The sequence below is a fragment of the Mandrillus leucophaeus genome, unplaced genomic scaffold (assembly GCF_000951045.1).
Source record: "Mandrillus leucophaeus isolate KB7577 unplaced genomic scaffold, Mleu.le_1.0 Scaffold201, whole genome shotgun sequence".
In the NCBI taxonomy this organism is placed as follows: Eukaryota; Metazoa; Chordata; class Mammalia; order Primates; family Cercopithecidae; genus Mandrillus; species Mandrillus leucophaeus.
The window spans coordinates 580,902-606,467 of record NW_012102044.1 but is presented as its reverse complement, the minus strand read 5'-3'; the positions used below and the strand labels follow the sequence as shown (position 1 = coordinate 606,467).

The following is a 25,566-nucleotide window of genomic DNA, read 5'->3' as shown; positions in this document are numbered from 1 at the left end:
CTTATTTTATTCCTTTACTGAACTATTTGTTATATGGTCAGAGTGGTGGTTCTTTGTTCCTGTCTGCAGGCTGTGGGTTTGCTGAGTGTGTAATTCCCTCAACGTGAGCTCCCCCACAGTGAGTCCTCGAAAAGCGGGCGGTCTCTGGCTGGGGCCCATCGTGGTTTTTTCACAATGGGGTCCATCCCTCTGCAAGTGTTTAGACACATAAATGAGCCTCAGCTGCAAATGAAACGTACAGATTACAGGCGTTATACCAGTCCACGGAAGAGCAGTTTTGAAAGAAAACCTCAATCTGATAACATGAAATTACAAATAAATATGAGATTGACTCTCGGTTTCTATCTAGGCAATTTAAAATGGAGATAAGAAGCCTTCATTTGATTTTTGAAAAACCAAACCCCAATCCCCCAATTACAGTAATGAAACGTTCTTCCAAGTTCAACCTTTTTATTTCCAAGACAAATGGGCTGAAGGCTGAATGTTACCAAGGGTGAGGCGTCCTGCTGGGGTTTGAGGACGACAGCGTGGAGAGTGATGGACCTGGCGTTCTCCCGCTGGCCTTGTGGGGGTGACGGGCTGAGCCTCAGCTCTAGACCGGTCACGTGGGTCCCAGGAGCCCCACTGCCATCCCGGCCCGTCAGCATCCAATAGGCACTGTGTGCTTGGAGGCGAACTGTCCGGTGGGTCTGGTTTCGCAGCCACAAAGGGCGTGGCTCTCTCCCTTCCCCGGGGTGACGCAGAGGCTGCTGCACTCTGCACTTTAGAGAAATGCCACCTAGAACGGGAGGCGCTGGCGAGCCGCCGTTGCCCAGCTCAGGGCTGCGAGAGGGTGGGCTTCAGGCTTCCCGGGGGGTGTAATTCTGCCTTTCCTGCAGGGAGCCCCGGAGAGGTCCCAGGTCACACGGTGACAGAGGCCTTCTAGCAAAGTGCAAGGAGCGTGTTTAATTTTAAAAAATTCATGCCTCTGGGGGCACCTCCTGTCTCCTTCCTGCCCTCACCCCACACCCTGTACAGATAGGCGGGGCAGCCCCTCCAGCTCCCCCATGGCCCGGCTTACATTATTCATCCCCTGCTGCGTTTCACGGGTGTTTGGTTACAGGAAGGATCACGTTTTGCTGCCAGCGCTACCGATCCAGGTAGGCCACGTGCACACGCAGGTGCCTCAGCAACGACTCCCACCCGGCTGGGGCCAGGATGCGGAGGCTCTGAGCAAGTGGGAGGAACCGGAACCGAGCCTCACGGGTCATGTAATTGCCACCTGCTTAGAGCCCACGTCATTGTCTGAGTCTTGTTGACGCACATCTGCTGTATTCCCAGCAGTCAGGCCCCCGCGGGGCCCCCGTGTCCTCTGCCCGGGGGCTGTGGTGGGCATGGATGGGAGAGGACCAGGCGTCCCCGTGGCCCTGGCCCAGCAGGTGCTGGTCGGAGTTTGGCAGTTTGGCGCGTTGGTCCTCCTGCGGCTTTTGTTCAGGGGGTGCCTCCCGCGAGAACTGGGGAGAAGGTCCCTGACCTCAACGAGCTTCTTTTGAACTCAGTAGTGCCTTGGCCACCGCCACCCCCAATTCCTTCTGTCCTGCTTTCATGCAAAAAAGGCACAACTTTTGACTCTTAGAACTCCAGGGGACACCCATTCCTTTGGCAGGCCCCAGCAGCTCCTTCCCCGCACAGGGCTGCATGGTTGGGGAGGCCCCTCTCCCCAGGTGGAATCGGGGCTAATCGCCTGCCCTGGGTGGCCCGATAGGTGAGCCTGGAATCTTCCTGATCATTGTTCTGGAGGCTGCATGTACCTTCCTCCTCTACTTCCTCTCCCGTTCCAGTGGGGGCCAGTGGAATCGGGGGCCCCAGGGAGGGTCCATGAGGGAGCTTCAGGCAGGTCTTTCTGTTTTGGTTTCTCCAAAGTCTAAACCCTAAGGAGAAAGAAGCAGGGAAAGAGGAAGAAGGGGATTCACAGGCCTGGGCAGAAAACTAGGAAGGGCTTCCCTGGGGAGGACAAGACCGAGAGAGGGTGGCCGAGCCGGAGCAGGTGATCTCGGTGGCTCCCCAGCCAGGCCTCGCTGCAGACTTGGGGGTACCAGCACTGGGCCACACAGCACACCCACCCTCACTGTGGCCGGAAGGTCAGCGGCATGCTGGCTGTGAAAGGCTGCCTGAGCCCCACAGTGGATACTGTGGCAAGTGTGGACCAACAGCCAATGCCCCAGCCCCACCCACTCCAGCCACCATGACACTGCGTAGCCTGGACCCGGGCCAGTCCCTGTATGAGCATGTGTGCTTGGGGGCATGTGTGTGCAGTCCTTGTGTGTGTGAGTGTGTGCATACCTGTGTGGGAGCGCCTGTGTGTGTGAGGGAGGCCCACAAGGTTGGCAGGCAGATGAGGGTGGGGGTGGGGTGGGAGGAGAGGTGCTGTGCCCTGGAGACCAGCCTTGGGAGGGTGGGAGGAGACGCACTGTGCCCTGGTGTCTGGGGCCTGGGCCTGCCCCTCCTGTCGCTTGGGGTGGGTTCTGGGACGGGGCGTCTTCCTGGTGCTCCTGCTGGGGAGTCTACTGTGGGCTGCAGGAGGAACAGGAGCTGCGAGGAGGTGTTGCCAGGGCCAAGATTAGGGTTAGGGTTAGGGTTAGGGTTCGGGTTCAGGTTAGGGTTCGGGTTCGGGTTTGCCCCAGAGCCTCCTGGAATTCTGCCCGCTCAGCGCCATCCTCCAAGGCCTGACAAATGCAGCCTCTGCCTGGAACCACCGCAGACCCCCCAGGGAGTGGCTCACCAGCTGCTCCTCCCCGCCCCCCGGGAGTGGTTTCACCCACTGCTCCTCCCCATCACCCCAAACTCACCCGCTGCTCACCCCCACCACCCCCCGCAGGCCTGGCTGCTTAGAGAACCACCTCGGGAGCTTCAAACATCCACCCCCTCCAGAGACTGATGTGCGGGATCTGGCCTGTGTCCTGGGTCTTTAGCAGCCCCTGGGGGACCCTCAGGTGAGGCCACAGTTGCCAACCCCCTGCCTGATGTGCTGATCGGTCAGTGAGTTCCTGGTCTGCAAACGGACCAGCCACATCCTGGGCTTCTCCGTGAATTCTCCAGCAGGGCGGCCGTGAGGTGGGATGCTGTCACCGCTGTCCGCTTTGCCTCATCATCGTCTGTTCCATTTCTCTTGCTTCTTACTGTAACTGTGGATTCTTACAGGGCAGAACTGCATGAGTCATCTTTGCACCTTGTCTAGCAACCTGCATGTAAGGAAATCCAACACATGTGTGTTGGTTGAGTGAAAGATTAACTTGAAAGTGTACATTCAGGTAAATGCACGGTTTCCCACTTGGAAGATGTGGTTATGTTTTGAATCAGACTTAGCTGGTTTATATCTTGTTTCTCCCATTAGCCACCTATTTGACATTGAAAAAAGTTACTGAATTCTGTGTGCTTCTGTTTCATCATCTGTGAAATGGGTGCCACATGGCAAGGCTGAGATGAGGCAGAATGTGAAAGTGGCAGCCACAGCGTGAGGCATACAGTAGGTGCTCCATCCACGCTCGTCCCGTCTCCCAGACCAGCCACAGGGTGAGGCATACAGTAGGTGCTCCATCCACGCTCGTCCCATCTCCCAGACCAGCCACAGGGTGAGGCATACAGTAGGTGCTCCATCCACGCTCGTCCCATCTCCCAGACCAGCCACAGGGTGAGGCATACAGTAGGCACTCCATCCACACCCGTCCCATCTCCCAGACCAGCCACTGCATGAGGCATACAGTAGGCGCTCTATCCACGCTCGTCCCGCCTCCCAGACCCCGATTTGCCCGAAGGGTGTGGGAAACTTAGGAGTCTCTGTTGTTTCTGGGGCAACACTGGGGCTGTGAAAGGAAAATAAAATCTGGGGACTCCAATTCACTGCCAAGGGAAACCCTTAAAGCTAGAAGCTGAGCCCTGTGAGGAGCGGCCTTTCCTTGTGTTCCTGAGCAGGGAGCTGCCCAGCAAAGGCTCAGTTCTCCACCGGCAGCTGCTCTACGTCCCCTGGCCTTGTGCAAAGTCCGACTTTCTGAGCCCAGGACGAATGCATCATTCACCATTGTCCTGCCTGTTCCTTCCTCCTGCAACACGTGAGTTCAGTCAGGCAACCAAACCTCCCTCTTTCTCCTCCAGCCTGCATTTCCCCTTTAAAGTATCGAAACCCTCAAAATCATCTTGGAGAAAGGCACAGAGCTGTCTCCCGGGCATGCCCTTAACCTTGCAAATGAACTTCTCAATGGATTGAGGCCTGTGTGTCACGCTTTCTGGTTTACAGGACCCATGTTGGTGTGGAGAAAGTCAAGGTAGGAAACCTCGGGTTCTTTCAAAATTGTCCTCTAAGCAGGAAGGAATCTGGAACTGGGAAGGACAGCAGGCATGTTTTCTAGCAGTTCTAACGAATTATCTTCTTACTGTCAATAACAATTTATCTAGTCTCTAATTATCTTCAGTCCAGCAGAAGACAGATTTCCTCATCTCCTAACTGCCTCTTGGAAGAGCTAAAGTAAGTTAAATTTAAAAAATACCCTGATCCCAGGCGACTGCCCCTGCTGAGCTGATCTCGGCTTGCAGGAGAGGCGCTGTGGGCCACCAGCTTGCGCCCTGCGGCGGGAGGGGCTCCAGTGGCCGGATTCTAGCCAGTGTCCCTGCCCTGCAGTTAAGCACAGGGGCTTTGGGGGTCTGTCATGCGCCACAACAATCAACCTCCTGGAGCCTCAGTTTCTCGTCTTTGAAGGGGGATCATACTGAGATTGTTCAGGGATGGCTTCGGTTTCCGTTACTGAAGCTAAGGCCCGAGGTCCCGGCTCTCAGGAGGTTTTGCTCATGTAGCCCTCGAAGAATTTTCAGAAATGTGCCCATGTCAGGTTTGCATCTAAAATCCTTTTGGTTTGGTTGGAAAGGGCACATTTCTGGTGACGCAGCAGCACTCTCACGGGATCTGTGGGCGAGGTCCTTCTGCCCGGGGCCCATGGCAGCACAGGCTGTGTATGTGAGCTTGGCCGGTGCCTGGGTCTGCCCCGGCTCTGCCACTGCCTGCTGTGTGACCTGGGACTGCTCACGCCACTTCCCCGAGCCTTGGCTTCCTCATCTTACACGGCGGTGGCGAGAGCCCCTGACGCAAGGCTGTGGCGAGTTTGAACCGGGTGCTTGGAGCAAGGCTTGACTGGGGTTCACCAAACAGACAAAGGCAACCTGGCTGGGCAGCCAGTCCTTACTTTCAAAGCAGTTGGCAGAACCGGTCTGGCTTCTGTCAGAACTGTTAGGACGTCGGGAGGTGCCCAGTGACAACCCCTCCCTCTGGGTCCTCCTGCCCTGGCCGCTGGGCGTGGATGAGGAGAAGGCTGGGCCCTGTGCGAACCTCCTGGGCACAGAATCCGCCGGGCACGGAATCTGTGATTCCCCCCCACCCCGGAGCCCGGCCTTGCCCCGTGCTGTGTGACTGCTTCTGTGTTCGGGGCCCGAGGGTCATGCAGGGAGAGCTGCACCTCAGGGAGGCTGGGCTGGGGACAGGGTTGGCCCCTCTTGGTGGCAGTCGGGTGGGAAGGGGACACAGTGGAGCCAGGGCCCTGGACTCAGCCAGATCTACTTTGTGAGAGACTGCATCTGGCAATCAGGGATCTGGAAGTGATTCCCTTAAGCAACTGCACCACCGCAGCCACCTGGAAAATCTTCGCACGCCCCCAGCGTGGAGTGTCCGAGACACCGCGGCCCTCAAGGTACTGTTGTGCATCAAAGCCTAACACACACACGCTTATCCCCTTACAGCTCTGGGGGCCCAAGTGCAAAACGGGGCTCATGTGGGGAAGCCGAGTGCTCTGTAACTCCCGCGTCTCAGCTCCCTTGTGTGGCCCCTGGAGGCAGACGTGGGAGGAATGCCGCAGCCTCGGAGAACCAGGTCTGGCCTTCCTGGTGCCGGTCCCAGGGTCCTGAGGCCTGGTTTCCACAGTCACACTGCAGAGACGGCTTCTTGCGGAGGCGCCTTCTGTGTGCAGGGACAAGGTTTCTCCTCTGCCCCAGGCTTCAGTGGGGAGTGTCCAGGGGGCCAGAGCCCCCAGATGTTACTGCTGTGCTGGTCACCCCTCTGGTCTCTCCCTTGGCGTGGACAGACCCCCTGGTGCATCTCTGGTCTCTCCCTTGGCATGGACAGACCCCCCGGAGCATCTCTGGTCTCTCCCTTGGCATGGACAGACCCCCCGGAGCATCTCTGGTCTCTCCCTTGGCATGGACAGACTCCCGGTGCATCTGGACATCTCGGCAGGCAACTGCTATTTACAGACACGGAAGGTTTTACATGACCCGCCTTTTCTGTGTTTTCTCATTCTTTGCAAACCCATTGTTTTTCAGCTCCAAGAATTGCTCTCCAGACGTGCTGGCTCTGTGGCTGAGGAAGCAGTTTCGTGAAGGTCTTTTCTGTGCTGATGTTTAGCTTTACCGAGATTTTGTTGCTTATCACACAATTCACCATTGAAGTGTCCTGGGCTGATCTGATGCCGACGTCGCTAAAGGAAATTCTCAGAAGATCTCCGGGGAAAAGCACAAATACTTTACAGAATTAGAAAGCAAAGGATTTGTAAGACGTCGCCAGGAATTCTGTTACCAGTTAGGACTGGTCACCTCCAAACTTAGATACAATGAACTTATTTACTTCTTCCTAGGAAATTTATTTGGGGGATTTTTTACGTGGTCTGAAGAGGGCAGTTCTTGGCCACGATGATGATGTCAGTGGCAGACGTTGCCTTCTGGCAACTCCAGATCCTGGCTGACTTTGCCTAGCTCTGCCCGGCCTGGTGTCGCAGGAAATATGCTAATTCCAGGCATGGAAGCTGGGAGTGCATCTGGTTTGGGGACACTTTGTCTTTCTAAGAGGCTCTCAGTGCTGTTGACGGTGCACATTTGACCTTTCAGACTTGGAGAAATCAGATTGCAGAAATTTTGCAGAGCACCTGAGCAGAATCAATCTGGCGTGAGACACACACACACAATCAGGCGCATCCACCCCTCCCACAGGCACTCACACAGTCATGTGCACCTACCCACACACGTGTAGTCAAGCACACACAGTCATGCACACACACCCGCACATACACACGTGCACACACAGACACACACACACACAGTAGGGGCCCCGAACAGGCAATCTTAGCCTTTCTGCTCTGAGCTCTGCCTCATCAGAACCTGCTGCCGTAACTGAGCCAAGTGAACTCCCGCAGCAGGAGCCTCCCCGGGTGTGGCAGGGGAGCGCCCGCCACCGAGACTCTGCTGCTGTGCTTGGGCGAGTTGTGTCTTTTCTCTGCTTTTCTTTCTTTCTATATTTCCAGGAAATCATGACATTAAAAATGACTGTTTTTCTTATGACGAATATTCATTGTAGGATATTTAGTGAAAATTCACACAATAAAAACTGTGATTCGTTTGTGCTCTCTGAGTTTCTGGGTTTCCTTGCATTTTTCTGGCAGCTTCTATTCTCTCCGGGTGCCTCCAATGCACACATCTCAGCTCCCAGGACGATCTTCCTGCCTGGTGCGGCTGCCTCCTCCACGCCACCCCTCATTACCCGTGGTCTAGGGAGACTTCAGCAGTTCCCACTCCACGCTGCCCAAACAGCTGCTAAATATCTGCTGAAGTAAGAGGAAAAGGTTCGTTATCTTTGGTTATCGCTTTGTTCACCTTCCAGCCTCCCTGTAGTGTGGGTCCTGTCCTGACACAGTGATCCCTGTGGCAAATTCGATTTTCCCCAAACGACCACATCAGCTTTCCACTTCCCGCACACAGGGAGAGCCTCTTCCTTCTTCCTTTGAATTTCCTCACAGGGCTGCTGAGCTGACACAGCGTGAAGCTGAGGCTGGGTTGCGGAAGGTGCCACAGACTCCACCTGGGTTTCTCTCCTGTTTGACGTTCCTGGGAGCCCAGCCCCCATGTTGTGAGGAAGCCCACGTCACCTGGAGAAGTCACAGGCACAGCCACAGTCAGCCACAGCCACAGTCAGCCACGTGCCAGTCCTGGGAGCCACCCTAGCTAACCGTGAGTGGAGCAGAGGCAGGGTGTCCACTCCAAGCCTTGCCCAAATTTCAACTTCAACTAAATAAATGTGTTTTTTTAAGCCGCTGAATTATGGGTTCATTTGTCCCACTGTCGTAGGAACCAGAACGACCTCCAAGGACCTGTCCCACTGTAAAGACTGGCAATCTTATGACTTCTGTCTCCTGGACTCCTCCCAAGTCTGAACACCTTCCCAACGCCCATAGGTCGCAGCGTATCTCGGGCAACCCCATCCACTGCCCCATCAAACCGGCACCTGGCCTGTCTCTTGTTTCCTGGAGCTTGCTCAGAGATAACAGATTCATCCGATCCTCCAGGAAGGGCCGGAGTGGCCTGGCTCCCTGCCCTCCAGCTCTTAGCTCTGCGTCGCTCCTCGCGGGAGCCCTCCCTGCGACATCTCCCGCTGCCTCTCAGCGCTGAGCTTAACACGGTGGTGTCACCTGGGAGGGCTGAGTCTTTCTGTCTCTTCTCCACCAGCCTCTGAGCTCCATCAGGGCCCCAGGGCAGTGATCGCTCCTGTCCTTCCATATCCCAGTGCCAAGCCTAGCCCTGCTCTGGGCCTGGACAGTGCTCAGGACAGGACAGTGTGGGAGCCAGCCCCTGGCCCTGACCCTGGCCCTCAGAGCCAGTGCTGTTGCTTCCCTACCTCACTGGATGTTGCAGGAATGGGTTAGAGATCTGAGGACTGCAGAGAGTTAGGGGTGAGGGGAGAATGAACCAGTCATGGGGGCCCCCGGTATCTCTGAGCGAGCAGAGGAGGAAGGTGGCGCTGGCAGGAAGGACAGGTGCTGGCTGTGGGTTCCAGCCACTTCCGAGGTGCAGACCTGGGGAGAGGAGGCAGGTGGGGCCTGCTCAGGGAGCCCCCGAAGAAGTTCTGACTTGGCTGTGCTCCAATCTGCCCCTGCACATTCCCCACGCCTGAGAGGCGCTTTTTCTCCTCTTTAAAAAGGCACTCCCTGAGCCTGGTGGAATGAGACAAGCATGGAAATCCCTGGGCTGCTCTCAGGGATGGAAGAGGCTGGGCATCCCGGCGGCTCAGGGTGGGACTCGGCCTGCAGAGCCGAGCAGACACCCTCTTTCCTCCTTTTCTTTTCCTTTTGTTCATTTAATTTTTAAAACGTAACAGACTGTGGCTGAGCATGGTGGCTTTCGCCTGTAATGCTAGCACTTTGGGAAGCCAAGACAGGCGGATCACTTGAGCCCAGGGGTTTGACACCAGCCTGGGCAACATGAGGAAACCCCATCTCTGCAAAAAGTATAAACCTTAGCTGGGTGTTGCGGCACACGCCTGTGGTCCCAGCTACTTGGGAGGCTGAGGTGGGAGGATCGCTTGAGCCTGGGAGGTGGAGTCCGCAGTGAGCTATGATCACGCCACAGCACTCCAGCCTGGGCCACAGAGCCAGAGCATGCCTCAAAAAACAAAAAAGTGACAGACTGCAACAAAGGCACACCTAGGCAGAGGCTGCAACAAAGGTGCACCCGAGTAGAGGCTGCACAGGAGCTCCTTGCACTATCCCTGCAACCCACCTTTAGGTTTGAAAATACACAAAAGTAAAAAGTTACAAAAAAGTAATCATCGACTTTAAACATCCAGAAAAGTATAGAGAATAATATAACAACCCTGTCCACACCGTCTAGCCTTAATGATATCTCAACACTTCCCCTTTTTTCCAAGTCTTTTGACTTTTTTAAAGAAAGAAGTTTTCACAAATAGAGTTGAAGCCCCGAGACATAGTTCTAAAGGTGTCCGTGTGTCTGCACACAAGACTCATGGTGTCCGTGTAATCACCTCCTACTGCTTCATAATATCCTATAACCAGTTTCTCAGCTTCCATTCTGCTACCCTACAACTACTCTCCAGTAATTCTATGTGTAAGACCCTCCAAGAACCCCCACATCACTTGGAGCAAAAGCCAGAGGCCCTGCAGCTCACCCCTGATGTCCTCCACCTGGTCCCCACAAACCTCTGGCACCCTCGTCTCCTTGCTGCTCCCTCTAGGCCTGGACAGCTCCAATCCAGGGCCTTTGCACAGAGGTTCCTTTTTTCCAGACCCTCTGCCCCAGATGTCTGTTTGAGCAACCACCTCCATACCCTCAAGCTTGATCTTCAACAGCACCTCTCAACAAGCTCTCTTTTCACTACTTAAAAACCACAGCTCACTCCCACTCCCACAGTATACTTTCTATTTTGTTTCTTTACCCCGCTTTCCTTTTTCTGTGGCCTGTATTACCTGGCTGTGTATGTATGTATGTATGTGTGTAAGTGTGTATGTGTGCATGTATAAGTGTGCATGTATGTGTATGTGTGCATGTATAAGTGTGCATGTGTATGTGTGTGCATATGCACATGTAAGTATACATGTGTGTATGCATGCATGTGTGTATATACATGTGTGTACATATGCATGTGTGTATGTATAAGTGTGTGTGCATGTGCATGCATGTATGCATGTGTATACATGCATGTACGCATATGTATCTGTGCACACATGTATGCATGTGTGTATGTATGCATGTGTGTATGTATGCATGTGTGTATGTGTATGTGTGTGTGTGTATTCCACAGCATGTGTTGCCCTCTGACATGCTGTGCATTTTTCTTGTTTCTTGTATTATTATTAATGGCCTCTCTTCCCCACCAGGAGCCTTGTCTGTCTTGCTCATTGATACATCCCAAGTACCTGGAACAGTGTCTGGTATATTGTGGATGTTTAGTATGTCTTGAGAGGCTCAATGGGTGAATAGTGTTAATTTTCATGGTTTAAAGCTTTATATAAATGGTACCATACTGGCTGCCGTACTCGCTGTGTTGTACTGTGCACTTGCATTTTTGCTCCTCGTTCTGTTTTTGGCATTTATTCTCATTAATCCATGTAGTTCTCATTTATTTTAACTGCCATGTGGTATTTCGCTGTATGTGCCCATTTCTTTATCGCTTCTCCCCGTGTTGGATATTCAGGGTGTGTCAGGTGCTTTGGACACACAGCGTTGTGAGGAATATTCCCTACGCGTCTTCTTGTACACGCATACTTCCTGCGGCAGTTTCTCTCTCACAGTGGATGGCCTATTAGAATGACTAGGGAGTTCTGAGCTATTAGTTTGTTTCCCGAAATTCTGGTTCAGCTGATCTGGTCTGGGTTCAGGGCCGCAGTAATTTGTTTTCTTTTAAAGACATTCCTAATGACTTCAACGACAGCTAGGGTTGAGAACCACGGCTCCCGGCTCTAAGGAGCAGATCTGTGTTCGTGTTCTTGGGCATATCTAGAAAGAAAACATTGCTGGCTTGTCCTCTACGGCTCCAGTTTTCCTAAAGTTTGCTTTCAAAGTGGCGGCACCACGCGTGATCCCAGCGGCGAATGCAGACTCCCACGTTTTCATTAACACTCTTTATTTGATCCTCGGGGTTTTCCGATAGGATGAGGGTGAAACGCATCCTCTTGTTCCCACAGCATGCCCCTAATTCCAGGGGCTGAGTTTATTGGTCGTTAAAGCATCTTCTTTTGTGAAGGGACCGCTGATGTCCTTGACATAAAGATGTTAAAAATACATTTAGAAGGATCTTTATTTTTTTCCTGCTGCCGTACGAGGAACCCGTGTTTCCTTGCCCTTCTTTCCAGCCGCAGATTTTACTCAGAACAACTTCAGTGCTGTGGACACAAAAACGCAGGCCTTGGACAGGCCGGTCAGCCCTGCCTCGGGGCTGCTGATGAGGTGCCGGATGCGTGTGTCCCTCGTTTACTGGTTCCTCGCAGACGGGGTTGAAGCACTCTGTGCCACCCTCTGAACACAGAGATCCAGGGCTGGCTGGCCCTGCGGCCCCGAGGAGCTCCGTCACCGGCCAGTGGGGAGGCGAACCCGTGGCGACCCACCCAGAGGCACTGCCAAGGGCTGAGCGTGGCGCCAGCGGCGGGAGGCCGGGGTCACCGTCCCAGGCCGGGCTCCCACCCGCGTCCGCAGGGTCCTCTCCAGGCACCTTCCATCTGGGGTCTGGCTTCCACTCCCGGCCGCGGCGTCCTGATGTCCACAAACCAGGCGGCGGCTGGAGGCGGTGGAGCGGAGAAGGGGGAACGGGGGCAGCGGGGGAGGGAGGAGAAGAAACGGGCGAGAGGGAGAGGAGGGCGAGGAAGGGCGCGAGGCGGGCGGAGCGCGGGGAGGCGCAGGGGGCGGGAAGGGGCGGCGCCGCGAGGGCGGCTCCTGGCGGCAGGACCGGGCTGTGGCCCCGGGAGAGCCGGGTGGGGCGTCGGGATGCAGCCGCCGGTGTCCGGGCCCCCGGGCCTGCTGGACGCCGCAGGTGAGCGCGGGGCTGGGGCGTCTCTCGGCTCCTGCGGGGGAGCGTGGGGACCCTGGGGCTGGGAGCGCAGGTCCGCGGCCGGCCCGGGCGGAACCTGTGCAGAGACGCGCCCGGGGCCTGGGCCCTCCCCCTCCTTCGAGCTCTGTCTTTGCAACACTTTGCACTGCGCACGGGGTAGGGCGTCGTGCATTCCTCAGTCCCTCGTTCTCTCTCCCTCTGCCTCCTCCGCCTTTGCCTTTCTCTGACTCTGTCCGTTCCTCTTCGCCTCTCTCCTGTTCTGTTTCATGATGAAGAACAGGCGCCCCAAAGTGCGCTCCTTCCCTGTCCCTCCCGTGCGTTCCAACCTACACCGTTTTCCGGGGACGCTTCCTTTTGAAGAGCCTGGGAACGTGCGGAGGCGCTCGCGGAACCGGACCGTGTTGCCTGGTTTCAGGCGCCCCCTCTCGTGCCTCTCCCCAGTGTGTTCACGGAACCTCCGGTCCTTCCACTTCCCAGATCACGCCCGCGGCAGCCGTGGAGCCCGGCGCGGGCTGGGAAAACAGGAAACCTGTTGCGTGTCCGCAAGTTCGCAGGCCGGGCTCGGGGGCTGCGCTGGGAAGTGGCCAGGACTGGAACGATGCGGGCGTTTTCCAGACGGGGAGAGGGCTGCGCGGATTTCAAAACGACGGAGACACAGAGTTCCCTAGAAAGGGAAGCTCTGACGGCTGCAGGGAGGGGTGGCGTGGTGTCTCGGGGGCTCTGCCGCTGCCTCAGAAATAATCCAGCACAAACTGCTGGGGATTAACCTCACAACCCTTTTACTGGGGCATCTTTGGGAAGTTTCTAAAAACCGGACGAGTTACTGTTGTTTAAAATAATCAAAGAATTTGGCTTCTTTCTGAAAGAAACCACTATATTCCTTCCACTCTCTAAAGCAAAATGCTCTGTGGTCAAACGTGTTAATGTGGATTCGACTGTTAGTGTATCCTAATGATAACTATTTATTATTATTTATTAACTAGTTTTATCGTTATTATATTAGAATGCCTTGAAGGTTTAAAAATAGCATTTGACTTAGATTTTCTTCTGACAAAGAACTTGAAACCTGAAAACGTAATACTTGGAGCCGGTCTTTTTAGTATATGAAACATTGGTGTATCTGGGGTAGGGTTGTGGGTCTTTTTGTTTGGAGCTGGTCTTTTGCTAAAATGTATGAAGTGTTGGTGTGTCTGGGGGTGGATTCTGGTCTTTCTGCTTTGGGGTATCTGGGGGTGGGTTATGGCCTTTCTGCTTTGGGGTATCTGGGGGTGGATTATGGTTTTTTCTGCTTTGCCCTTCTTTGTTCACTACCCTGGGCATGTGTAAAATCAGGACAAAAGAGAAATTGATGGCTGGGTGATTACAGTTTTACCTGGGATTATTACTTGGACACCATGACTGGTGTCCCCACATGATTAAATGGAACTCACTCTTCTTTTTGGGCGTTCCAGGCCCTGCTGGCAGGAAGGCCAGATCTTGGAACCCTTCCGAGCAGTGCCACCTCCCATGCTTTGTGACATTCCCCTTCCTGGCTCTGTGGAGTGGAGGAAGTGGGTCTGAGGGGCAGGGAGAGCCTGACCTCCAGCCTCGCGTGTCTTCCAGGCAGAACCAGGCGTGGGCACAGGCTCCTGTGGTTCAGCTCCTCCAGCTAAGGCTGGGGTGGGAGCCAGGAAGGGGAGAGCAGGTTGGGTGGGAGAACTGGGGGCTGGTGGGGAGTGACAAGGTGATATTCTGGGATATCCTAGATGGGCTGCACCTGGGGAAGACTAGAGTTAGAAAAATCAGCGCACACAATAGCGGAGAGGTAGCTGTTGGCCCATTTAGCTTCACATCTCAGAACTCCTCCTTGCAACTCCAGTGGGAGCAATGCTGGTTAAGAATAACTGCTATGCCATCTTAAAGTTAACACTACCCGGATGATTAGCACATGCATTGCATTTATGAAAACCTATACATGAGAGCCCATGTGTCATGTCTCTCTGGACGCTTATCACAATCTCAAGAGGTGGGTAAGCAGGTGCTTCTCATGATTTCCTCCATCCTACAAATCAGGAGACTGAAGGGCCTTCATTCATTCCGTACCAGGAGATGTGTCTCTGTCCTCATCGGAGCCCCGGGGACCGGAGACAAACAAGAGACAGAGCTCTCGGCTCTCACGGGGCTCTCTTCTCCCGAGCTCAGAGAGATTAAACGGCCACCCAAGACCACACAGTGGGTCTGGACAGACCCAGGATGGTTTGGGTCCGGTCCCTGTAAGCTGCCTCTGCAATAGAAAACTGTGGGCAGATACTTTAGTTAATAGTTGGGGCACTTAGGAGCACTTTAATTTTCACAGTGCACGTAATAGTATTTCCGCTAACGGGACGGGAACGGCAAGGAAATTATTCAGGTGATTTTAGTTATCTTTCTCCTAAGTGAAAGCCCCTTTCTGATGAAATCTGACCTTAAAATGCTTCTCTCTCATGGTAATTATAAAGATATCCACCTTCTTTTCTTGAGTTTATTTTTTTGTCTCATTTTTATGCTGTGTCATGTATTTATAAAATGTATTTAAGGTTGGGAGTCTTCTTTTTGTTATTTCTATTATATCTGGAGTCAAAATATTACCATTGTGTAATTGAATGAGATGATTCAGAACCATTGCTCACAGGGGCATGGGGTGGGACCAGGGGAGCATCACTGTAACAGACACTGGATGGCGGAAGTGTAGGTGCCAGGTCCTGGGCCACCAGCGTGGCCTTGGGGCTCCTGGAGCTGTGCCCACCCCTACGCCCACCTGCTTGTCACCCCTGTAGGCTTATTCAGCATGACCCCTGCAGAAGCCGCCTTGGGGACCTGGGGGGCGCAGGCATGGCCCTGGCTGCAGGGACCCCACACCGCATGTGTTCCTGAGGCTGGGTGTGGGAATTGCTCCCTGGACTGCACCTGGCTGCAGCCTCTAGTGTCTCAGTAGAGTGGCCTTCAGAAGGAGGGCCTCACTCCACACCGGTGGTGCTGGGCTGAGGGGTGCACTGTGCCACCACCAGGCCCCCCAGGGAAGGCTCTGCCCTCCACCCACTGCCAGTGGGCGATGCATCCAGAGCGCCCTGTCCCCAGCCCTGCCTAAGTCTTCTCCACGGAACTTGGCCTTTTCCAATGCCTGCAGCGTGTGCCTCTGTCTGACGTCCCCTCTGCTTCTCACACTCGGGGACACTCTGCAGGGGCAGGGGAGAGGGGGTGACTGTGGAGAGCACAGGGGTGAGTGAAGCTACTGTGCTCAGTGTGTCTGTGCAGCAACATTTAAGAGTGCTGGGAGTGTCTGGCTGGGAGACAGCAGGTGCACAGGCCCCGTGGATGCTGGAACAAGCCTCTCTCTAAGGAGGCAGGAGATGGGGCGACCAGGGAGAGCCTGAGAATGCTGGCCTGCGGCCTGGAGGGTAACACCAAGGACAGTGCCACTGGCCACCTCGGTGCAGTGGGTCCGAGATGGGGGCAGCCTGGCTGGCTGGTGGGAGCCAATGGTTTATTACGTTAGTGAATGGAGTGATCTGGTCCCCTCCAAGGTGGAAGATAAAAAGCGATTTGGGATGAGATTCTTGGGACAGGTGTAACTTTGCAAGGGTCAAGGGGCAGGCAGGGTGACTGTGCCGGGGGCTGTGCTGAGTCCGAGAGGGCCTGGAAGGAAGGCCGTGCCCCAGGCCTCGCCCTTGCTGGGTCAGCTGGATAAAAACGGCTCTCTCAGATCAGCAGAGCGATTCTGCATCTGCACATTGATTTACAGTTTTGCGAAACTCATTTCTGAGGACGTAACAGTCCCTTCCTTGGGCACAATAACCTTGCCTTGCCATTGAGTTCTGCTGATGGGATTGCAGAAGTGTAAATCTTCGGACGTGGACCTTCTAGGGTGTGGACAATGTCTGCGTGGCCGTCCTCGCTGCCGGCGGCTCTCCAGTGTGCTGTCTGCTTTCCCTGCACACATGCACTCACACATGTGCACACACACAAATGTTGATTTTCAAAATCTTGGAGTAGGAAGACTTTACCATGGTTTAAAAAAATCCCCTGTTTTGTTTGGAGTCACACAGGGATCAAGATGATTTAGTTTTCAAAAAATAAAACAAAGCAAAACAGATGGCCCAGCTGGACGGCTGCTGGGTGCGTTCCTCTCTACCTGCCCCTCCCCTGGCGGCAGCGCCCTCCCCCTCTGAGTGCGGCTGTGATAGGCGGGTAGAGAGGGTGTGTCCGCGAGCCAGTGGTGATGATAAAACAGTAAACAAAAGATGCTCCCGTCCTCCTGGGGACACCAAGGGGAGAAAGTCAGATGGAGGAAGAGGCAGCCAGTGGGAAGGAGTCCTTTCGAGTTTGCTTTCTTGAGTTCTGGCCGCAAATTCCAGTATAGTGGCTTAAGATCCAGAGATTTTATTCTGTTATCTAATGGAAGTTGGGAGTGGTCCCCGAGGTGGGCCGGGAGGCAGGTGGGGATAGTGCATCCCAGGACCCCCGGGCAACAGAGCACGGCCCAGAGCCTGCCGGGCTGACACCCGCCCGAGCCTGAGCCCTCACTGACAGGTCCTCGCCTTCCTCCCCACAGAAGGGCTTTCGAGGAGGAAGAAGACGTCGCTGTGGTTTGTGGGGTCTCTGCTGCTGGTGTCTGTCCTCATAGTGACCGTCGGGCTGGCTGCCACCACCAGGACAGAGAACGTGGCCGTGGGCGGCTACTACCCAGGGGTCATCGTGAGTGCGCTGAGCGGGCGGCCTGGGCTGGGGAGGGCAGGGTGGTGTGTGGCTGGCTCAGGGTGGAACCCATGCCAGCTCACAGGGCTGGGGCTGAAGGTGGGGAGGCTTCGATCGGGGCTTGTGGTCGGCAGGGTTACGGCCCCCACAGACGTGCACATCCCGATCCCCAGGACCTGCGACGGTGGCAGGTCCAAGGCAGAGGGGGATTCGGGTTGAGGTCCAAGCTGACCGTAAAATAGGGCCAGGTGCCCTCCATTGTCCGGGTTGGCCTGATGCGGTCACAGGGTGACCAGGGCGTGGGACGGGGGCCAGAGCCCAGCGACGGGAAATGTCCAAGGTGGAGGAGGGGTTGGGAGCCGAGGATGTCCGAAAAGGCTGGACAGAGCCTCCCCCAGCGTCCCGGAAGGATTTTACCCTGAGGGACCAGGTCGACCACCATAGCCCATGGAACCGTGGAAGGGAAAAGTAACTTTAAATGATTCCTGCCAAGAAGCGATGGATCACAGATCGTATTAGTGACGCCATCACGTGGGAACGGCTAGAAGGTGGTGGTTCTGACCTCATCCACCCCGCAGGCCAGATTTTGGACAGTAAGGTGGCGAGGTAGATTGATGGTAACCTAATTGGCAAGAATTGGTCACCTGGATTCAAAAGTATCAAGGTTTTTTGAACTATGAAATTACATCCTCTGTCGTTAGCAAAAAGATTTGTCCTAAGTGCCTGCGTTCTGCACGGTGAACCTCTGTCGGAGTGGCCTGGATCTGCTGCAATGCCCTTCACGTGCCCCAGAGCCCGGTTGCTATGTCATGAAGTGCTAAAGCAAGATTTTAAAATGTGGCTTCTTCAATCTTGTTACTCTCACCTGAAGTACTACCAAGATTGGTAATAATATTGATGACAGTCAGCAAAGATGAAAGATTTTTGGCACTCAATATTTAGAAATATTTTACAAATATCATTTATTTCACTTTTATATTTTCCTTTGTTTAATCTTAAGGTGTACTTTATACGTCTACACTATCTACCTGTGTATAGTTTATAAATAAACGTATACAAATAGTATCTGTGCAGAAAAGGCTTTATCAGTAAAATTACAAGAGGCCAATGATGTGGGGACCCAGGTCTCATGCGAGGGGCTTTTCTGCTTCCTGGGCAGAGAGGGGAGCCCAGAGGGCAAGTGGCTGTGAGGAGGGACCTCCCAAGTGATTTGCAGAATATCAAGATCAACCTTGAGTAGCTGTTTTTTTTGTTTGTTCTCAAGCTTATTTAAGAGCTCCCTCAAAATACCGTAATCAAAAACATCAATGACTAATGCTCGAGCTGTGCTCTATACAAAATCTGCTTGCTGGGCGGTGAATTAACGCTGTGCTGACCAGATTGAAATGACTTTAGCCCAGACAGTTCTGAGAGCCAACTAGGGAGACGACAAATCAAATCAGCCTCAAGGAAACGTGGCTAAGAGTCACTTCTGTGGAGACTCGTGCCAATGTAGAGGCTTCAAAGAAAAAGGTGATCTCAGAAGAAGCAGCCGGAACATGAAAACATCTCAACATTTTGAAGAAAGGTGTGTTTTTTTTTCAAATCCCCCCAAAATAAAATGTAGTGAAACATTAATACACGTACATTGAAGTGAAATTTTGATGTTTTTGAACTGTGGCGTTGAACTGTGGTATTTTGAAGCTCAGCACATGAAGACATGTTCCTGTTATCCCTGGAGAATTCTCAAACCATTGGTGAAAGCCACATGTGTACATGTCTGTCACCACAGACGCACAGACACAATTACAGAAAAGTCAAAACTACTTACATAAAGGAGTCCGGTTTCCAGTGCATTAAACTTCACACCACGGCCCCAGGAACTCCCAGGCTGTGCAGTCGGGCCGCCCCTTCCAACAGATGCTCACGGGGAAGTGTAACCGGCCCGGCTCACCTGCATGCAAGTAGGGGCCGTCTTAGCCTCGGCACGATCGTTGGCAGCTCCGAGTTGTCTGCGGGAGGCACTTTAGCCGGCGGCTCTGAACCGGATTTTCGGTGGGTGTTGCTGAAACGCATATTCTTCGCACTGATTTTAAAAATTCCTCTGCCAGGTGTGCGTCACCTGCCAGGACGGGCCCTGGGTGGAGGGTGCGGGTGCCCGGCCGCTGGCCTCTATTCTAAGACAGCACAGTCCCATGTCTATTTCCCAACATCCCGGCCTCATTTTCTGCCCAGAGCTGGGGCTTCCTGTGGAGCAAGGGGGCTCCACCGGACCCCTGGTGGCCTGTGCTGCAGCCCGGGGCTGCTCTGGAGCCCTTTCCCCACACCAGGCACCTCCCCGCTGACGGCCTGCCCTGCTCACTCTCCCGAAGCAGCAGCCACAGGTAGGCCATCTGAGCAGGTGTCACAGGTGACCCTGGTGCCTGGCAACCCTTCTTTTGAAACACAGCTGTAGTTCCCTAATGCCTTACCCAGGAGCCATGCTCAGGGGCATCTCAGGCCCAGAGAAGACGGGGCAGATGTTGGTGCTTGGTGGCCTTGGGTCTCCGAGAAGGTGTTGTCTCTGGGGGACGAGTGGGATCCTCTTTTACCGCACAGTCGCAAGCCAAACGGACACATCATTAAAAACCCTTGAGTAGAGAAGACAGGATGGGTGATGTTGCAGAGACGCCCGCCCGACGCCAGCAGATGCACCTGATATTCAGTGGTTGAGGTTCTTGAGGTGGGGATGTCTGGCCTTCGTCCCTGGATAAAATGCCTTTGAGGGTGGGATTTTTTGCTGTTAAATGTCAGTGTTAAGCTTCCAGGAATGCTAATGAGTGTTTCTCTCTTGTTCTTCCTTTGGTTTTAGCTCGGCTTCGGATCTTTCTTAGGAATTATTGGCATCAACTTGGTGGAGAATAGAAGGCAAATGGTGAGAAAGTACATTGCTTCTTTCTAACGTGGGGAGGTGGGGATCGTGAGCCCTTCATTGGGGACGGTACAGCTGCGCTGGGGCTCTGAGAAGAGTTTGCCCCGCCTCCCCAACACATTGGTGTCTACGGGACCAGCTCTGAGGTTCCCGGACTGTGGCCTGCACAGTCCTGGGTGCAGGGTTCAGCGGGTGCCATTCACACCTTAGTCTAAACGAGCATGGCCCTGGGTTGCTGGTGCATCAGTCTCACGTGGTGTGCAGCCACCAGCGGCGAGGGCTGCGAAGCTCAGGGAGTGCGTGAAGTTTGGGACGGGGGCGGCAAATTAAGTTAAGTCCTGGTGTGTAAAGTTCAGGCAAAAACATGTGCACAAGCCTCTCTTCCTTTTGAACCAATGGCTCTAGAGTCCTGTTTTTCATCTGAGTTGGGCTAATGTTTATCTTGCCCAGACTAAGAGGAGCGGTAAAGACATAAAACCAGGAGGGAGCCCCTGGTTCACACAGCAACAATGCAGAGTGAAATCTAGATGCTGCCAGTCCGTGATGTTAGTGGCTGCATGCGTGGCAACAGCGATCAGGTTCAGCTGGAGTCCGTTTTGTTGACGCACTGCTTTGGGGACTGTAACTTTATAAACAGAAACTGGTTAATGTTAAGAGCATTGTTTAGAGGGGAGGTGTTTGGGCCACTTTTGCCTCATCTCCCAGTTGTTGCCTCAGACCAGGCTGGAGTTCTCATCTCTTCCCTGTGCTGGCTGTCATCTTATTGTATCATCCAGTGTGCAAATGACCTGTGTTGGGTCCCCAACCCCTGCCTGTTCCCAGTTCCCAGGCCGAGAGGGAGGGTGCGATGGCTGGGCCGTGGTGTGTGCCCTCGGAACCCTGTGTATCCTCGGAACCCTGTGTATTAGTCTGTTTTCACGCTGCTGATAAAGACACGCCCAAGACTGAGTAATTTACAAAAGGAAGAGGTTTAATTGGACTTACAGTTCCACGTGGCTGGGGAAGCCTCACAATCACGGCAGAAGACAATGAGGAGCAAGTCACATCTTACGTGGATGGCAGCAGGCAAAGAGAGAGCTTGTGCAGGGAAACTCCCCCTTGTAATAACCATCAGATCTTGTGAGACTTACTATCATGAGAACAGCATGGGAAAGACCTGCCCCCATGATTCAATTGCCTCCCACCAGGTCCCTCCCACAACACACGAGGATTCAAGGTGAGATTTGGGTGAGGACACAGCCAAGCCATATCACCCCATATGGGACCCAGCAAACTCCCACTGCTGCCCAGGAAACTGACCCTTGGGCAGATGGAGCCTTATCGTGTGAGGGTGGGAGGTCCCTGGAGGGTTGGGGGGTGGCTGCAAAGACAGTGGGATTCTGGTAGAGCAAAGCGTTCTGTTCTGTATATTGGAGACAGTGTGCACTGCAGGGTGAGCTGCCGTTCTTCGCTAGCAGTTGCAAAGAGATGGAGAGATAGCCCCGGCATTTCCTCTCCCACCCACCCCCTGTTGTTGGCTCCCGACTGTGGGTGTCACAGCTGACCAGGGTGGGCAAAGGCCTCACACACACCAGTCTGCAGAATGGCGTTGGAAACAGAGGCCACCTTTGGGAGCCAGTATGCCCCCATGATGGTCTCTAGACAGCATCTCTTCAGAGTCTGGGGCTGCTTGGTGCCTGCAGGGAGTTGAGTGGACTTGGGGATGGAAGGCCTCCTGAAGGTTTTTCCGTAAGATTTCCCCAGAGAGGCAGAAGCTGGGTATGAAGTTGGGCTTTGGCGATGCAAGGGTGGGTGGGCAGTGTGGGTCTGTTTTTCTTTCCTTTTTAAAAAATGGCTTTAATGAGATATAGTCCACATTCCATGTAACTCAGCCATTGAAAGCACACAATTCAATGGTTTTTAGGTATTCGCAGATACGTGAACCATCAGCACAGCCAGTGTTAAAACATGAATCACCTCAGCAAGAAACCCACACCCTTCTGTTAGCACCTACCTACCCAGCCTAAGCAACCAGGAATCAACTCCTGTCTCTGTGGATTCCTACTCTGGGCTTGCGTGTGAAGGGAGTAATGAGTGATATGTGGTCTCTGTGTTTGGTGTCTGGCACTGCGCATTGTGTCTTTAAGCTTCCTCTGAATTTCCTTGCTTTCTATGGCTGAATAATAATCCACTATATGGGCCAGACACGGTGGCTCATGCCTGTAATCCCAGCACTTTGGGAGGCCAAAGTGGGTGGATCACGAGTTCAGGAGTTCAAGACCAGCCTGACCAACATGGTGAAACCTCATCTCTACTAAAAATACAAAATTAGCCGGGCGCAGTGGTGCGCACCTGTAATCCCAGCTACTCAAGAGGCTGAGGCAGGAGAATCACTTGAACTTGGGGGGCAGGGGTTGCGGTGAGCCGAGATTGCGCCATTGCACTCCAGCCTGGGTGACAGAGCAAGACTCTGTCTCAAATAATAATAATAACAATGATAATAATAATAATAATCCACTGTACAGATGTGCCACACTTATCCATTCACCAGTTGATGGACATTACAGCTGTTTCCACCCTTTAGCGCTTGTGAATAATGCTGCTGTGAACATTTGTACATAAGTTTCTGTGTGAAAATGCATTTTCATTTCTTTTGGGCATGTACCTAGGAGTGGAACTGCTGGGTCATACAGTAATGCTGTTTAATCGTTTGAGGAATTGCCACACTGTTTTCCAAAGTGGCTGCCCTATGTTACATTCCCACAGACAGGCATGAGGGCTCCAGTTGCTCCACTCCCTCACCAGCACTTGTCACTCTCTGACTGTTATTGATTCTAGCCATCTAATGTGTGTCAAGTGGTATCTCATCGTGGTTTTGATTGCATTTCCCTGATGATTAGTGAAGTTGAGCATCTCTTCATGTGCCTATGACCATTTGCATATGTTCTTGGAAAAATGTCTGTTCATTTCCTTTGCTCATTTTTATATTGGGCTGCCTTTTCCTGTTGAGTCGTCAGAGTCATTTATGTATTTTAGAAACAAGTCCCTTCTCAGATATGTGATTTGCAAATATTTCTTCAAATTCTGTACATTGCCTTTTCACTTTCTTAATGGCGTCCTTTGAGGCACAAAAGTTTTTAATTTTGATGAACTCTGATTTGTTTTTTCTTTTGTTGTCCATGCTTTTGGTGTCATACCTAAGAATCTTTTGCAAATCTAAGGACATGAAGATTTACCCCTAGAGTTTTCTAGAAGAGTTTTGTAGTTTTAACTCTTCCATCTGGGTCTGTGATCCACTTTGAGTTTACTTTTGTGTATGGTATGAGGTAGGGGTTATTATAGTTTTAACTCTTCCATCTGGTTCTGTGATCCACCTGGAGTTAACTTTCTTCATGGTGTGAGGTAGGGACCCATGTTCATGCATTTGTGGACATCCAGTTGTCCAAGCACCATTTGCTGAAAAGACTGTTCTTTTCTCATTGAATGGTCTTCACACCCTCGTTGAAAATTAATTGGCCATAGATATATGGGTTTATTTGTGGACTTTTAATTATATTCTTTTAATCTATATGTCTTTGCTTGTGCTGGTACCACAGTCTTGATTACTGTAGCTTTATAGTTAGTTTGAAATAAGGGCTTGTGAGTCTCCCAGCTTTGTTCTTTTTCAGGATTATTTTGGCAATTCGGAATCCCTTGCCATTCCATATGAATTTTAGAATCAACTGATCAATTTCTACAAGGAAGCCAGCTGGGATTCTGGTAGGGATGTGTTGATTCTGTAGCTCAGTGTAGGGAGTGTTACCATTTTAATGTTAAGTATCCCAATCCACGAACATGGAATGCTTTCCCATTATTTAGACCTTCTTTAGTTTTTAAAAACAATGTTTTGTAGTTTTTAGAGTGTAAGTTTTGTGTCAAATTTACTTATTCTTCAGTATTTATCAAATGAAGTACTTACTGAATTAAATTTATTCTTAAGTACTTTATTCTTTTTGAGGCTATTTTGAGTGGAATTGTTTTCTTAATTTAACTTCTGGGTTGTCCATTGCAAGTGTTTAGAAATATAATTGACTTTTTATGTTGATCTAATATCTGCAGCCCTGTGGAACTCATTTCTTTGTTCTAGTAGTTCTTTAAAAAATTGATTCCTTAGGATTTTTTTTATCTACTAGAGTATGTCAAATAGAAACATTTTTGCTTCTTCCTTTCCAGTCTGGATGCAGGGGGACCATTTCTATGGCTTCGGTAAAAGCACATGGATACTGGAATGACAGGATAAAGACCCAGGAGTGACGACCACTGCCAGAGCCGTGTGGTGTTCACCTGTCCATGGGCTTCCCTCACCTGGGTGAGGAGGGCACCCGGATGCCCCAGACCAGAGCCTCTGAGGGGTTGTCTGTGATGCCTGTGCAAGCTCATTTCTGCCTTTTCAGGAGAGGGATTCTTCTGGGTTAATGTTGTATAGTGAACCCATATTTCACAATCTCACATTGATTTAATACTTGTGGTAGCTGGAACCTGGATGCCGTGACTGCTGTGTGATCCTAGGAAACTTACTGAAGTATTTCAGCCTCAGTTTCTTCATTTGCATGGTGGCTGGGAACATTTGAGCCAATGCACATGAGAATGTCTTGTTCATGACAGGTTTCGAGAAAACAGTGGCCCTTGCTCTACACTGGTTTTAAGTGCATAGATGTCAGAACATTCAAGTTATTTCAAAAGGCAGCAAGGCAGGCTGTGAATGTCAGCTAGAAAGAGAACGAGTGTATTTCCAATGCTTCCAGATATACATGAACACTTTTTTTCTCGATTTATTATTTTAAATTTTTACCATTGAAAGCTTTGCGCACATACAAGGGTGAAGAGAATTGCCTAATGAACCCGCTGTGCCCCCCACCCAACTCCATCACTTGTCTGGTTCACCCCCAGCCTGCTTCTTCTCTTCCCGTGTTGTTTAGAAGCAAATGCCAGACATGGCATCATTTCATTTATAAAGATTTCACTCTGTTCACTTAAGGGATGGAATCTGATCATTAGGAGTGGCTTCACCATTATTCCTACCCATTATCATGTTAGTCTCCGGTGACATCTGAAGAATGCCCCAAATCACATCAGCTTTAGATATTTTTCCACTGCTGAATGAGTTACTGTTTGCTCCTCACCCAGACAGACATATGAATCATTGATTTCAGGAAGAGCTCTGTAACCTGATACAATCCCACAGGTCCCACAGGGATGGGAAAGGGAAGGGCATAAAACAGTGTTAACTGGCAATTCTCCTGTGCCCCACGTACGTGCACATGCACAGACACACACGACACACTCCACACAGTACAAAACACATGCATGCCACACACCACACACACACACCATACACTACACACAACACACGACACACACACCACACACCACACAAACGACACACACCACACAATACACACCACATACACCACACACAACACACAATATACAACACACACTCCACACAATACACTCCACACACCACATACAACACACACAACACAACACACAATGCACACCACATACACTGCACACAACACACACCACACACAAGACACAATATACAACACACACTCTACACAATGCAGTACATACACCACACCACACACTCCACACA

General features: G+C 52.2%; 1 protein-coding gene across 1 annotated transcript in view; it reads left to right on the top strand.

The window, feature by feature from the left end:
* Window positions 1-12,261: 12,261 nt before the first annotated feature.
* The window catches only part of TMEM255B (transmembrane protein 255B), a 43,275-nt gene continuing 29,970 nt past the window's right edge, over window positions 12,262-25,566 (top strand). The window contains exons 1-3 of the mRNA XM_011979420.1: window positions 12,262-12,328; window positions 16,917-17,059; window positions 19,890-19,952. Of these exons, the coding sequence (XP_011834810.1) occupies window positions 12,283-12,328; window positions 16,917-17,059; window positions 19,890-19,952 (252 nt within the window). The 5' untranslated portion in view covers window positions 12,262-12,282. The remainder of the gene's footprint in view (window positions 12,329-16,916; window positions 17,060-19,889; window positions 19,953-25,566) is intronic.